Below are 16,373 nucleotides of genomic sequence, written 5' to 3' on the forward strand. Positions count from 1 at the left end.
TGTGTGTTTACGGTATAATAAAATAATTTCAAACAAAGAATACATAAAACATATATGTCTTGTTCTGCCGGTTCTTGTTGGGACATACTGGTAGTATCATTCTTTCACTGTCACACTTAGACTCAAACCAGTTCTCAATCATCATCACATCATCCACACAGGTGAAATAACCCGATGAAGCAGTTGGATATGCTATACCAGGCTGGAAGATATATTGTTCTTATGTATTTAAGGAAGACAATAGAATACATCCTGTATATGTTTAACAAAATTGGCATTTCTAAAAGTGGGTCACCAAGACCAATTTTTTGCCTATGGGTTAGTTTTTTCAATTGTTTTTTTTTTCAACATAACAATTTGTCATAATTATGAATTCCAAAAAGATTCCAAAAATTGGTTCCAAGAATTAAGTTTCATCAAATGTGGGTCAATCGGGAAATTGACTCTCCATTTTACCCCCTCATAACTCGAAATTGCCTCTGACCTTACCTTAATTTCATACTGTATAAAAAAAAACCCATATCGGTGACGCCCACCAGAGGGTCCCAACTGGCACTCCTTCTTTTAAACATACCATATATACGTTATCTTATACTGGAACAGGAAATTAACGAAAACCTGAAATATTATAATACTTCCTAAAGTCTCATGCACATGCAGTTTAGCTGTAGAGACTACGTTTATGTTAATGAAATAAATATTATCATGATATTTCCGAAACTCCATATTACGTACGTGACGCATTGCGACCTTTGCTGTGAACTCATATACAGTTTAGCTTTAGAGACTAACTTCTTGTTGATAAGGAAGTCGCGTACTACTCAAAGCTATCTATCGCCTAGCCTTATATCCGAATCTACCAGCTGTCAGCCAGATATAGGTAAAAGAAAGGTAAGCTTTGAAAATTATTTAAGACATTTAATGAAGCAATTGAAGAACTTTTCAATATGAACGTTCGGTTAAAATCGAAAAAAATATTGAATGCAATAATATGTAAATTCTAATCCGTGCAACAATTCGTAAGTGTAAATAAAAATGCAGTTCGCGTGCATGTAACGTTTAGACATCTTAAATTTGTCGACACCAATATCGTTGCTTGTTGAATCTGATAAAAACCCGTTATTACAGATGAGGGATATGAAGGCCTGCCTGTTTTGTGTCTGTTTGACTCTCTTGTTGGCGACTGCCTTTACAGCTACCACCACTCCCATGACTGTGACCCCAGACAGTTCAGGTGAGGCTGAATCGCTACTATCCTTGTTGTTTGAAGAAATTTAGATTGATGCATGGTATTTTAAATGAATCTAATGTTTAGCCATCGTCGGATACCCTCGATTGATTGCACTACTACATTGTACCACAGGCGCTTGCATAGAAAATGTGATTTTCAAAAAAAATAAAATTTGACAGTGGTATGTGTAATCTGTTAAACTCAAGGAGCTTAACAGATTACACATACCACTGTCATATCAATTTTTTATTTTTTTTGAAAATCGCATTTTCTATGCAAGCGCCTGTGCATTGTACGAGGCTACACGCGTGGTTATCCGACGATGATATCAAACATGAAAGTATTTACAAGTATCATGGATTCATAAAAAGATGAATGATTCACGACCATATATATTACAAGTGACTCGCACCATATGATTATTATTATCAAACAGTATTCATTCTTTTAGTTTTAAATAGAGGATCTAACACCGGTTTTAAGTCATATTGAATTTATTGAACATCATTGATGATTAAATAAACGAGATGATTAAATTCAATATTAAATGAATACGAGTGTTGGATTCTGTTTATTGTATAACTCAAGAGAAAAACAAATGTATATAATTTGCAGTTGTCATATGCCAGAATTTAACCTCAATTCTACCATGTTTGCTATGCAACGCCAGTTTTGATTGGTTTAAAACCATGAATTTTTTTCGAATAATACACGCTCGTGCCAATAATACACGCTCGTCAGTCACAGCTGTTACAGTGTTATGTATCTAATATTCACCACTTTGCTAATACGGTTACTGTAGCCGAGTGGGCTAATGGGTTGGTCTCTCTTTAACTTTTTATCACGACGCGAGTTCGAATCCTACGACGGCCGTTTTTTTCATTTTTTTTCATCATTTTTTTTTTTTATTTTCAAAATCAATGCCATATGATGAATATTTCCTTGATCGTAGTACTGTAGTGCCTGTAAAGAAATGTATATTTTATCAACAAATAATGCAATAGTCAAGAAATAATTTACAAGGTTTTCCCGGGGTTTCTTACCGTTTTCTATTAGAAAGAGGTAGATCTCAGAACAAAACAGTACATGGTAGAATAGAAATAATCAACTTTGACTCGTGTATTGTTGCAGGATATACAAGTCGGATATTTTGCAATTTTAATTAATAACTCAGGCCTTCGTTATTAATTTAATTGCAAAATATCCTCCTCCTCGTTGTATATCCTGCAACAATACACGAATCATCGTTAATTATTTCTTAAACAAAAGATGTGCTAAAACAAACCCCATTAAAACATGTACTTGAACGCTAGTTTGTTTGCGTATGTGAATGGTATCGTTTATCTTACCCCTACCGCAAACAGGACATTATGGGTGACTACTAATAATTTCTCGTTTTTCCCCCTCTTTCTTGCAGCCTGTGCCAACCCAAAGGTTTCCGGACCATGTAAGGGGTTCTTCCCACGGTACTATTTCGACAATACAGCAATGGACTGTTTGGAATTTATCTACGGAGGATGTGACGGAAACGATAACAATTTCCTGACTCTGGAAAACTGTGAAATGATATGTAAAAGTTAAATATCAAAACCTATGAAGGTAATAAAAAAAAATCATAAAATTTAATGCCTAAATATTTCCTTAGTTACTCTGACATGTGCTTTCAATAACTTTGAATGCTTACTTGTTGACACCGATATGTGCATAATTCCATTTGCTCTGCATTTTCACTATATAACCATACCAAGCAAAATAAAATTTTATGATATCATAATTCCCACATAATTGCTGTACACATATATATGAGAAGTTCGTAACGTCATCACTAAATGATGCCGTTTTGCCAGATGTTTCGAAAATTCGTTCAACAGGATTTAAAAAAACCCGATTGATAAATGTTATTTGCAATAATTTAGGGTATACCATGTTAGTTATGCTCTCTAAAAGGTGACTACATTGTATACACACGACGAAATATACTGATTAAGATGTTGAAATCAAATTGTTTTTGTTTTTATTTTCCTCGAACCATACTTTTTTGTCGGGAGCGGCCGTGTGTACTCATGACGTCACAGAAATAGATCCCATAGATAGTGGGAAATTTAATTACTCTGAATATAAGAAATATAAGTATTAAACCTAACGTGCGTTATTTAATTTGTCTGAAATCCTAGTGTGAATAAAGGGACAATAACTTTTCTGAACCAGAATTCCACTTGTCTATTTAGAAACGTGACTTCCTATTCACAGGTTCGGATATCCTCATGCCAAGTACATATATACAGCACGTTATACTCACAGGCATCAATATATCAGGAGCAGTAAGGGAAATTTCAAAGTAACTGCTTCGGTCCATTCCACCTTTACTTCATTATGTTACTTGCTCTTTATACCTAAGGTACCTCAACTAATAAAGAAATCAAGCCATTTTATTTTCTAGAATTTTCTTTTTATTAAAGTCAAGAATACAATGCCATCGCTGGCTAGAGCTTATTCAATCATTGGTCCTAGAAGACGATTTACCCCTGTGATGGGAGATATAAATCCACTGGTGGCCAGGGGAGGATACTCCAGATCAGAATTTGGACAGTCACTATGGTAATCGCTGCTTCCGTTTGGCTGATAACAGTCGACTGGGTTGAATTGTTTGTCTAAGCATATTTCCACCTCGTAAAGCATCATTTTACCTGTTCTCTAAAACCATAAAAAAAACACTCTCAGATTATTACAGAGAAACAATTGGTCGTTGTTGTTATCGTTCACGAAGTCAATAAAGTTATTAAGGGTCGGTTCAGGGTCATTCTAGAGAGCTCTAGTGCAATCCGACTGAACAGTACACATTACCCATAACATCCTTACATAGGTGACCGCGCTTCTCCAAAGTAGTGTCAAAATGGGCACTAAGAAGAAAATGTTATAGACATAAGATAGATATTAGAGAGAAAAGAAGATGCTGTGTATTACGTTTTAAGAGGGTACTGTACTGAAGAAAAAATTCGCGAACAATTTATTTCGCAAGCTTAATCGAGAGTACAAGATTTCACGAACGCTGATATTGAAATGACTTTGAACCGCGAATGATGAGCTATTAAAATCATAAACTCTGTTTGACTCCTTATCATTAACCGATAGCTTGGCCGTCATCCGAAGATGTTATTTTCGTACAAATAATCCCGAAGGATTTTAATTCGCAATTCTTACGTGTTAACGTGAAAATAAATCCCACGCGAAATAGAAGTAATTTACAGCATGTATGTATTCGTGTGATAATCAAAAAATAATAACAAACACATGTTATATATTACCTCGTCTTTAGTACATTCGACTTTGGCTCTGGCACCTAACTGGTGAGTCAGCGCAACCTCGATTTCCTCCAGCTAGACAAGAGAGTGTTCAAGTCAACATCAACAGGCTATACCATAGGATACAAGGAATCTGTTCTGGGTGTTCATCCTTGTCATAGAATATACACGTTTTGTGTAATTTTATTTATCCCATTTATCCCGATTTATATTTCAACAACCTACTATTTATTTCACTATTCCCATCATCGGTAAACCACGTGCAATTGTAAGTCCCTTCAGTAAGTGGAGGAACGTCGGTGCCATTACCTCTCCCGTATACATTGTATATGCAAATGTGAACAAGGTTTTGTAGATGATTATTATATTATTGGAAATTGAGAATATACATTAGCAATGTATCGGTATTTTTAACAACGTTTTAACAAAAATATTAAACGTTATATTTGGGTATATCTACGAAACAAAAAGCGCACGTAAAACAACTATATGTAAGAAATAATATTCTTTAAGTCAATTTACATAAATTTTACACCATAAAATGATAATTGAAAGATCAATTTAATTAACAATACTTACTCTGTACGTCCGTGATGTACTTGGGACTATATTTTCTTTTGCAAGGAGTCTGTAAAAAGCCAAACGAATATACATCGCATTACATATGAAGGTCAGACATATAACGAAAACCAACCAGACTTTTGTTTCTTCATAAACTATAAAACAATGTCACCTGTCTCTATGTGGATCTTTATTTTGTTCTTATACCTCTTGTGTTCTCCGGCGTGAGTTTTCGTGTGCATTGCGGTATCCTTGGAGTTTTAGATGAATCAATCATTAAGGTGCCTCCATGGCGTTCTCAGTATAAGGTCGAATGTTCATATCATTTATATCTAATAAAATATTTTCCGGTAGCATCAACAGATTTTGCTTTTAGAAATAGCTAGATCCTTTAACGGATACCAAAATCTTTTCTTAAATTATATTTATTTCGTACATTATACATTACTTATCCCATATTTCCTCTTTATTTTATTTTCCTGTATGTTTTAGCAGTTTTTCTTACAAATTTTGAGAGAGTATTTCTTTAACTACCCTAAACTTTACGCAAAATATTCTGATATTTACTAAGTAAAATAGTTTTTTACAACATAAGTTCATCTCACTGTGATACACCATAGGTTCCGGCGAGGTCGAGCGCCTTTTGGAAGTACATGGCCTCGTTACTGGTGGCAGCAAGGGAAGAGGCACATGTCCCGTGTTTTGTCCACTCATGTTCCCTTTGAACATTAATATGTTGAATCAAATTAACCACAAATTAAAATTATGTAACAAAAACTACAATTACAGGTTAAATGCTCCCTTTCGCCTACTACTTTATTGAAAGATATCAAAACGAGTACAACTACATGTAAAATCACCGAAATGAATAAAACAAATCACTAATGTTCGTGTAATGATCAGATGCGTCCAGTTCGTAACAAATTTTAGTTCGGACAAACTTTCGTCTACAGACGGACTGGCGTCCTGATTTCAGAACACACTTTCTTCGTTGCGGAATGTATCAATTTTATTTCCATTAAGAACAGAATACTATTGGTTAAATAAAACAAAAGCGTAGATCACCTCAATCAGTGATCTACATACAATGGGATGCTCTGTCATATTTTCCTGGTCAGCCAGTACCAGTTTATCATAATTCATACATATCTAAGCCGACAGGAGTTTGGTTTTCCATACTTAAGACATTTATCGGCTAATAGATATTCACGCTCACCAGAAACTCTCCATACTGGTATCAGCATACATGTTCGGCCACAACACTTTCATCATTGGCACCAATGACTGAACAGAAACAATGCATTTTATACAATAGTTGCTCATTGTCCACAATTATAAAATTGAAGCAGTTATATTGATATTTAGATATCCATTTATTTACATGTATTACGTTTTTATTTGTCTATTATTTAATTATTCATTTATCTACTATTAATTTATTTATTTATTTGATATCTATTTATATTTTAGATAAGCACAAACTATAACACCCATAAAAGCTACATTTTTCAGTGTCTGAAACAAAATTGATTATATTTTTACTTTTATTTTTATCAAATTTGAAGAATAAATGCAATCAGAAAGAAAAAGCAGTATCTTTCCTATAGCAGTTGTATAACCTATCGTCCATTTAGGACTCGTTAGTTGTCAATAAGATGTAAAACTCGCTCACCTTTACCAGACAGGTTGTGATATACATATGAATTCACTCCCACCATTCTTACCATTTAGAATAAAACTGGTTCATGAATTATAATACATTTACTGTACATGCAAGTGTCCACTTAGGAAGGAGGACACAAGCACTTTATAACACATTTTTAAAGATAAAATGTCAAGTACTGAAAAAAGAGGACAAATTGGACATTACCTGTAATCTGAGGGTATTTTACCTGGATACGACGAAAATCGAAATGAAGTTGGCTGTTACAAGACGTTGGACCCCGTGTTCCCGTTTTTGTCGGCCTATGTAAAGAAAAAAACGGATACTGATTAATAAACAAAACCTAGCTCGATCAAACAATAGCATATAATATACCAGAGAAAAACATAAATGTTAACTTTATTTACTTTACAACAATTTATATCAAGTTATATTATAAGCTTGTTGGTCCGGATCGGATGAAAGCGCGCGAGGGGTCTTAGTGTGGGAGGAAACAGGAGTACTCGTAGAAAACCCAAGTGGTTGGACAGGTGAACCCCTAAAGTTTTCATGCAAAAGACAAGTATCTTATCACATTGATCACCCATAACAAAACTTACATGGGACCATTGGAAAATACAAGTAAAACAAGACCATACGGTCTAGAAGATAAAGCGTCTTCCAGCTGTATAAAAGTCAATTCCAGATACATTGAAATGAGAACCAGGGTAACTAAGACATAGCAAACAGTATGTGTTGTTAACTTTTTTATAGTTTGTGCCAATGGGGTTCATGTACAATGTCTTCAGAAATTATCTTAACGTCTTAAGTTTAAGATGGGTCAAGATCATTTCTTTTCGCAAACTCTGTGGGGCTTTATCCCACGAACCTACCAGGAAAACATTATGTCTAAAGAATCGGGCTTCATTCTAGGAACCTATCAGCCAAATATAATATCCTTTGAGTAATCAGAAGATGCTATTTAAAGGTTTTGATAAATTTGCGCCGTGAGCCTGAATATGGGCTAAAGCCATTTCTTTTATCAAACATTGTCGGGTCTCATCTAAGGAACCTTTCAGTAAATTATCATGACACTATGACTCTTGCTTAATGTAAAGAAGTCGTTTAAATGGAAAAGTTGACACTGGACGGACGACAGACGGGCGGATGATGGACACCGCATCATCCGATCCGATCATTATAACTCACCAGAGCCCATGGATTCCCCAGGTGCGGACATCAGGTGGGATCGCACAGCGGTGGTGCTGTTGATTCAAAACAAGGCCGTAGTCATACAAACGTAACATTGTAATATAATACCCCCTTCCATCGTTTGACTTACTTGTATATATGGTCATAACCTTAAAAAGGTATTTTTGTGTCAATGAAATAATATTGTAACAACATATATGTCAATCTATAGTTAAAACCAATTTCTTCAAAATATGTATAGATAAAACTTCACATTATAACTACATTTAAATGAAGTTAAAATTTTATGGAGAGTTCTGCATAAGGGCCTTTACATCTTAGAATTCCACATGTAGGGGTTTCCCCGTCCACTGTGATTTATCAGAATTTTACAGGTAGGGGTTCACAAAGTCGTCCCATATAGTGCTTTACTTTAATACTAACCTCCTTAGTACCGAGGACACAGACGGCGACTGGCCATACTTTAATACTAACCTCCTTAGTACCGAGGACACAGACGGCGACTGGCCATACTTTAATACAAACCTCCTTAGTACCGAGGACACAGACGGCGACTGGCCACTCCTGTGTAAGGTGGAGTGTTTTACTTTAATACTAACCTCCTTAGTACCGAGGACACAGACGGCGACTGGCCACTCCTGTGTAAGGTGGAGTGTTTTACTTTAATACTAACCTCCTTAGTACCGAGGACACAGACGGCGACTGGCCATACTTTAATACTAACCTCCTTAGTACCGAGGACACAGACGGCGACTAGCCACTCCTGTGTAAAGGTGGAGTGCTTTACTTTAATACTAACCTCCTTAGTACCGAGGACACAGACGGCGACTGGCCATACTTTAATACTAACCTCCTTAGTACCGAGGACACAGACGGCGACTGGTCACTCCTGTGTAAGGTGGAGTGTTTTACTTTAATACTAACCTCCTTAGTACCGAGGACACAGACGGCGACTGGCCATACTTTAATACTAACCTCCTTAGTACCGAGGACACAGACGGCGACTGGCCACTCCTGTGTAAAGGTGGAGTGTTTTACTTTAATACTAACCTCCTTAGTACCGAGGACACAGACGGCGACTGGCCATACTTTAATACTAACCTCCTTAGTACCGAGGACACAGACGGCGACTGGTCACTCCTGTGTAAGGTGGAGTGTTTTACTTTAATACTAACCTCCTTAGTACCGAGGACACAGACGGCGACTGGCCACTCCTGTGTAAGGTGGAGTGTTTTACTTTAATACTAACCTCCTTAGTACCGAGGACACAGACGGCGACTGGCCACTCCTGTGTAAGGTGGAGTGTTTTACTTTAATACTAACCTCCTTAGTACCGAGGACACAGACGGCGACTGGCCACTCCTGTGTAAGGTGGAGTGTTTTACTTTAATACTAACCTCCTTAGTACCGAGGACACAGACGGCGACTGGCCACTCCTGTGTAAGGTGGAGTGCTTTACTTTAATACTAACCTCCTTAGTACCGAGGACACAGACGGCGACTGGCCATACTTTAATACTAACCTCCTTAGTACCGAGGACACAGACGGCGACTGGTCACTCCTGTGTAAGGTGGAGTGTTTTACTTTAATACTAACCTCCTTAGTACCGAGGACACAGACGGCGACTGGCCACTCCTGTGTAAGGTGGAGTGTTTTACTTTAATACTAACCTCCTTAGTACCGAGGACACAGACGGCGACTGGTCACTCCTGTGTAAGGTGGAGTGTTTTACTTTAATACTAACCTCCTTAGTACCGAGGACACAGACGGCGACTGGCCATACTTTAATACTAACCTCCTTAGTACCGAGGACACAGACGGCGACTGGCCATACTTTAATACTAACCTCCTTAGTACCGAGGACACAGACGACGACTGGCCACTCCTGTGTAAGGTGGAGTGTTTTACTTTAATACTAACCTCCTTAGTACCGAGGACACAGACGGCGACTGGCCACTCCTGTGTAAGGTGGAGTGTTTTACTTTAATACTAACCTCCTTAGTACCGAGGACACAGACGGCGACTGGCCATACTTTAATACTAACCTCCTTAGTACCGAGGACACAGACGGCGACTGGCCATACTTTAATACTAACCTCCTTAGTACCGAGGACACAGACGGCGACTGGCCACTCCTGTGTAAGGTGGAGTGTTTTACTTTAATACTAACCTCCTTAGTACCGAGGACACAGACGGCGACTGGCCACTCCTGTGTAAGGTGGAGTGTTTTACTTTAATACTAACCTCCTTAGTACCGAGGACACAGACGGCGACTGGCCACTCCTGTGTAAGGTGGAGTGCTTTACTTTAATACTAACCTCCTTAGTACCGAGGACACAGACGGCGACTGGCCATACTTTAATACTAACCTCCTTAGTACCGAGGACACAGACGGCGACTGGCCACTCCTGTGTAAAGGTGGAGTGCTTTACTTTAATACTAACCTCCTTAGTACCGAGGACACAGACGGCGACTGGTCACTCCTGTGTAAGGTGGAGTGTTTTACTTTAATACTAACCTCCTTAGTACCGAGGACACAGACGGCGACTGGTCACTCCTGTGTAAGGTGGAGTGTTTTACTTTAATACTAACCTCCTTAGTACCGAGGACACAGACGGCGACTGGTCACTCCTGTGTAAGGTGGAGTGTTTTACTTTAATACTAACCTCCTTAGTACCGAGGACACAGACGGCGACTAGCCACTCCTGTGTAAGGTGGAGTGTTTTACTTTAATACTAACCTCCTTAGTACCGAGGACACAGACGGCGACTGGTCACTCCTGTGTAAGGTGGAGTGTTTTACTTTAATACTAACCTCCTTAGTACCGAGGACACAGACGGCGACTGGCCACTCCTGTGTAAGGTGGAGTGTTTTACTTTAATACTAACCTCCTTAGTACCGAGGACACAGACGGCGACTAGCCACTCCTGTGTAAAGGTGGAGTGTTTTACTTTAATACTAACCTCCTTAGTACCGAGGACACAGACGGCGACTGGTCACTCCTGTGTAAGGTGGAGTGTTTTACTTTAATACTAACCTCCTTAGTACCGAGGACACAGACGGCGACTGGCCACTCCTGTGTAAGGTGGAGTGTTTTACTTTAGTACTAACCTCCTTAGTACCGAGGACACAGACGGCGACTGGTCACTCCTGTGTAAGGTGGAGTGCTTTACTTTAATACTAACCTCCTTAGTACCGAGGACACAGACGGCGACTGGTCACTCCTGTGTAAGGTGGAGTGTTTTACTTTGATACTAACCTCCTTAGTACCGAGGACACAGACGGCGACTGGTCACTCCTGTGTAAGGTGGAGTGTTTTACTTTAATACTAACCTCCTTAGTACCGAGGACACAGACGGCGACTGGTCACTCCTGTGTAAGGTGGAGTGCTTTACTTTAATACTAACCTCCTTAGTACCGAGGACACAGACGGCGACTGGCCATACTTTAATACTAACCTCCTTAGTACCGAGGACACAGACGGCGACTGGTCACTCCTGTGTAAAGGTGGAGTGTTTTACTTTAATACTAACCTCCTTAGTACCGAGGACACAGACGGCGACTGGTCACTCCTGTGTAAGGTGGAGTGTTTTACTTTAATACTAACCTCCTTAGTACCGAGGACACAGACGGCGACTGGTCACTCCTGTGTAAGGTGGAGTGTTTTACTTTGATACTAACCTCCTTAGTACCGAGGACACAGACGGCGACTGGCCACTCCTGTGTAAAGGTGAAGATGTCCCAATCATGGTCATTACTGGACCCCTCCGGGTAATGATGATGTGACGACTCAACTAGACTGGAAACACATTCAGTGTGTCATAACAATCTTTACCATTAATTCATACTTGTAAAATGTTACTTCCATTGCAAAGCATGCGTTCCATGTTGGTTTCTGGAAAATATCTTGTACATATATGTTTGAAATTGCAAATAACCGCCCAGGGTCCAGATGATATCTAGTTATCTGTCTAGAACTACGCAGCTTTGGTTGAAACTGTGTTGACAATAATATTTAATTTAAACATATATAATTGCCTTTTCTTAGCAAGGGGATTGGGCACAAGTTTTACAACCTATTCAAGCCCTTTCCCTACAATATAACATTGGTATGAATACACAAAAGTAATGCTATACATCAAAACTAACTTTCCAACTTCGATGGTATTTGGTTTCTCGGTTTTCAGCACGGAGCCATGACAACAAACAATTAAATATCCTTATATGCATATGAGAGCTTATTTTGATTTTATACTTACCACACACATAACAGGAATGTTGTAACAAAGGTCTGCATACTGATCGGCACCTATTTTAAATGAAACATTTTAGGCAGATTTGAGCCATTAAAAGAAACATTAAAAACACCCGGGTTAATCTACAATAACAAGAAACATGAAAGGTGTTTTCTAAATCGGACCAAAGGAAGCAGGTCAGAAACATTTTGAAAATTTAATGCTGAAATTAACAGTAAAATAATACAGTGGATAAAATAAATCTGGGCGATAACAAACAATGAAATGATGGCGAACCCCATTTAACAAATATGCTGTATACAAGATGGAGTAATACCTGGAGTTTGAAGTCCAAAGTTTTGCTTACCTTGGTCGTAGTCTTTGCATACCTTTGTCATAGTCTTTGCTTACCTTGGTCGTAGTCTTTGCTTACCTTTGCAGTAGTCTTTGCTATCCTTTGTCGTAATCTTTGTTTACCTTTGTCGCAGTCTTTGCTATCATTGGTCGTAGTCTTTGCTATCCTTTGTCGTAGTCTTTGTTTACCTTTGTCGCAGTCTTTGCTATCCATTGTTGTAGTCTTTGTTTACCTTTGTCGTAGTCTTTGCTATCCATTGTAGTAGTCTTTGCTTACCTTGGTCGTAGTCTTTGCAAGCCTCTGTCGTAGTCTTTGCTTTCCTTTGTCGCAGTCTTTGCTAACCTTTGTCGTAGTCTTCGCTATCCATTGTTGTAGTCTTTGCTTACCTTGGTCATAGTCTTTGCTTACCTTTGTCGTAGTCTTTGTTAACATTTGTCGTAGTCTTTGCTATCCTTTGTCGTAATCTTTGCTTACCTTGGTTATAGTCTTTGCTTACCTTTGTCGTAGTCTTTGCTATCCTTTGTCGCAGTCTTTGCTTACCTTTGTCGTAGTCTTTGCTTTCTTTTGTCGTGATCTTTGCTATCCTTTGTCGTAGTCTTTGCTATCCTTTGTCGTAATCTTTGCTATCCTTTGTCGTAGTCATTGCTTACCTTAGTCGTAGTCTTTGCTTACCTTTGTCGTAATCTTTGCTATCCTTTGTCGTAGTCTTTGCTTACCTTGATCGTAGTCTTTGCTTACCTTAGTCGTAGTATTTGCTTACCTTGGTCATAGTCTTTGCTTACCTTTGTCGTAGTCTTTGCTAACATTTGTCGTAGTCTTTGCTATCCTTTGTCGTAATCTTTGCTTACCTTAGTCGTAGTCTTTGCTTACCTTTGTCATAATCTTTGCTATCCTTTGTCGTAGTCGTTGCTTACCTTTGTCGTAATCTTTGCTATTCTTTGTCGTAGTCATTGCTTACCTTAGTCGTAGTCTTTGCTTACCTTTGTCGTAATCTTTGCTATCCTTTGTCGTAGTCTTTTCTTACCTTGATCGTAGTCTTCGTTATCCTTTGTCATAGTCTTTGCTATCCTTTGTCGCAGTCTTTGCTTACCTTGGTCATAGTCTTTGCTTTCTTTTGTCGTAATCTTTGCTATCCTTTGTCGTAGTCTTTGCTATCCTTTGTCATAGTCTTTGCTTTCCTTTGTCGTAGTCATTGCTTACCTTTGTCGTAGGTTTTGCTTACCTTGGTCATAGTCTTTGCTTACCTTTGTCGTAGTCTTTGCTAACATTTGTCGTAGTCTTTGCTATCCTTTGTCGTAATCTTTGCTTACCTTAGTCGTAGTTTTTGCTTACCTTTGTCATAATCTTTGCTATCCTTTGTCGTAGTCGTTGCTAACCTTTGTCGTAATCTTTGCTATCCTTTGTCGTAGTCATTGCTTACCTTAGTCGTAGTCTTTGCTTACCTTTGTCGTAATCTTTGCTATCCTTTGTCGTAGTCTTTTCTTACCTTGATCGTAGTCTTCGTTATCCTTTGTCATAGTCTTTGCTATCCTTTGTCGCAGTCTTTGCTTACCTTTGTCGTAGTCTTTGCTTTCTTTTGTCGTAATCTTTGCTATCCTTTGTCGTAGTCTTTGCTATCCTTTGTCATAGTCTTTGCTTTCCTTTGTCGTAGTCATTGCTTACCTTTGTCGTAGGTTTTGCTTACCTTGGTCGTAGTCTTTGCTTACCTTTGTCGTAGTCTTTGCTATCCTTTGTCGTAGTCTTTGCTTACCTTTGTCGTAATTTTTGCTATCCTTTGTCGTAGTCTTTGCTATCCTTTGTCGTAGTCTTTGCTTACCTTTGTCATAATCTTTGCTATCCTTTGTCGTAGTCTTTGCTATCCTTTGTCGTAGTCTTTGCTTACCTTTGTCGTAATCTTTGCTATCCTTTGTCGTAGTCATTGCTTACCTTAGTCGTAGTCTTTGCTTACCTTTGTCGTAATCTTTGCTATCCTTTGTCGTAGTCTTTGCTTACCTTGATCGTAGTCTTTGCTTACCTTAGTTGTAGTATTTGCTATCCTTTGTCGTAGTCTTTGCTTACCTTGGTCATAGTATTTGCTTACCTTAGTAGAAGTCTTTGCTATCATTGGTCGTAGTCTTTGCTTACCTTAGTCGTAGTCTTTGCTTACCTTAGTCGTAGTCTTTGCTTACCTTTGTCGTAGTCTTTTCTTACCTTGGTCGCAGTCTTTGCTTACCTTGGTCGTATTCTTTGCTTACCTTAGTCGTAGTCTTTGCTTACCTTAGTCGTAGTCTTTGTTTACCTTTGTCGTAATCTTTGCTTACCTTTGTGGTAATCTTTGCTTATCTTGGTCGAAGTCTTTGCTTGATATCACTTAGTGTCCACGTTTATGCTGTAAAGCAAATAAGGGTGATGGTAACATTGAATTATCAAATACAAAAGGGAAAAGGAACTAGTAATAAAATTGTATCTGAAATAAAATGAGTCAAAAAGAAAACAAAAACGGACAGGATTAAAGATATAAAAAGCGATAGAAGAAAAAATGGAGATATTTAAACAATAGGCTTATCTGGCCTGTATTGCTCACCTATTTGCTATCTGAAACAAATAAAAATAATGACATGTCCCGCCCCAACTTGAAACAATGGTTCTTATCAGTGTCTTATCAATTAAAACAATTCACATGAATAAGTATACCGTTCGATTAAAAACGACAGATAATCAAAACAACACTTCGACAGCATTACAGTTGGAAGTACATGTAGCTCAGTCAAAGAAAAAACAGCCATTTTGATTTGTACCGCATACACTGAAAAGTCACACATAGTATATAAGAATTTGGCATATTAAGTCTTGTGGAAATCGATCGCTCAAATGTCCCGAACATCATACATCCCTCACAAGAGAAGGTGTTACCTATAACGGTCAACCGAAACTGCAAATCCAAGAAAGCATGAGAGTCGAATTGCCAATAACACCCTATTTCCACAATTTTAGTGCACACGTACAGTTTCAAAATTACATCAGGCAACTTAACTGAACTATCAATGTAAAAAATGTATGAAATATAGTTTTAACCTAACCATTTATTTCAAAGCTGGTCCTTAAACACACAAAAGACAACAATAAGAATGGTATAGCTTACATAGCTTCTGATCTGTCCTAAAACTGTGTTATCTATGGCATTTGGTCACGATTGTTCTATGTAGTGGGTGTGTCCATACAGGTGCATGTGAGATAGATAAGATACAATATAAAATATTTCGCGATAGCTCAGTCAGCGTTGGCCTACGCAACCTCACGTGTAGATCCGAGGTGCGTGGTTTGACGCTCCCTACACATGGAGGTTTGTGTGCCTAAGGAAGCTGAGATATGACATGTCTGTGCTGTCATGGTTGTGTCCCTTGGCAAGACACTTTTCCCTTTTCATTGTTGTTGCTCTGGATGGCCTGCGGCGGGCCTTCCGTATGATGTCGAATGAGATAGCCACCAGCTACTACAAAAAGACCCTGCCTCAAATGGTCCTTGCTGTTCACAGATAAACCAAACAAACAAACAAACAAACGAGATAACTTTTATTTGTGTTAGAAATGGAGTTCCATACAGGTTTACAGTATGCTATGGTAGTTTAAAGTAATACTCGATCAATATATGATCTTAAACAAGTATTCTTTTTATGGGATTTTATCAAACCAGTCATAGTTTAATTTAATTTTTTTTATCTTATCACATATCTCAGAAAACTTACATTTTCACAGGTTTTAACAGCAAAATGTGTATTACAAAATCAAATAACGGCAGCCATTTTGAATGATGAAGTAACGTTATTTTCTATAACTGATAACGAAGTCACTTAATG

General features: G+C 38.2%; 1 protein-coding gene and 1 long non-coding RNA gene across 6 annotated transcripts; one reads left to right on the forward strand and one right to left on the reverse strand.

Moving 5' to 3' along the window:
- The first annotated feature begins 747 nt into the window (after positions 1 to 747).
- Positions 748 to 3,233, forward strand: LOC117323483. Its single transcript, XR_004531749.1, has 3 exons — positions 748 to 891; positions 1,129 to 1,234; positions 2,649 to 3,233. It is a non-coding gene; the product is annotated as an uncharacterized LOC117323483 (long non-coding RNA).
- Positions 3,234 to 3,658: 425 nt separating this feature from the next.
- Positions 3,659 to 15,742, reverse strand: LOC117323484 (ribonuclease Oy-like). Of its 5 annotated transcripts, none has more exons than XM_033878731.1 (11): positions 15,660 to 15,742; positions 14,839 to 14,906; positions 12,208 to 12,257; positions 11,630 to 11,747; positions 7,946 to 8,001; positions 6,987 to 7,059; positions 6,311 to 6,378; positions 5,700 to 5,813; positions 5,113 to 5,161; positions 4,537 to 4,608; positions 3,659 to 3,925 (listed from the first exon to the last, which is right to left on the reverse strand). In XM_033878731.1, the coding sequence occupies exons 3-11, from the start codon at positions 12,243 to 12,245 to the stop codon at positions 3,722 to 3,724; spliced, it is 792 nt and encodes a 263-aa protein (XP_033734622.1). In that variant the 5' UTR covers positions 12,246 to 12,257; positions 14,839 to 14,906; positions 15,660 to 15,742; the 3' UTR covers positions 3,659 to 3,721. The 5 variants fall into 5 exon arrangements, with proteins under 5 accessions (XP_033734622.1, XP_033734623.1, XP_033734621.1 ...); XM_033878732.1 differs by having other exon boundaries at positions 15,598 to 15,687; XM_033878730.1 differs by lacking the exons at positions 14,839 to 14,906; positions 15,660 to 15,742 and adding an exon at positions 14,245 to 14,545.
- Between the last annotated feature and the right edge of the window lie 631 nt (positions 15,743 to 16,373).

The sequence above is a fragment of the Pecten maximus genome, chromosome 3 (genome assembly GCF_902652985.1).
Source record: "Pecten maximus chromosome 3, xPecMax1.1, whole genome shotgun sequence".
NCBI classification, from domain to species: domain Eukaryota; kingdom Metazoa; phylum Mollusca; class Bivalvia; order Pectinida; family Pectinidae; genus Pecten; species Pecten maximus.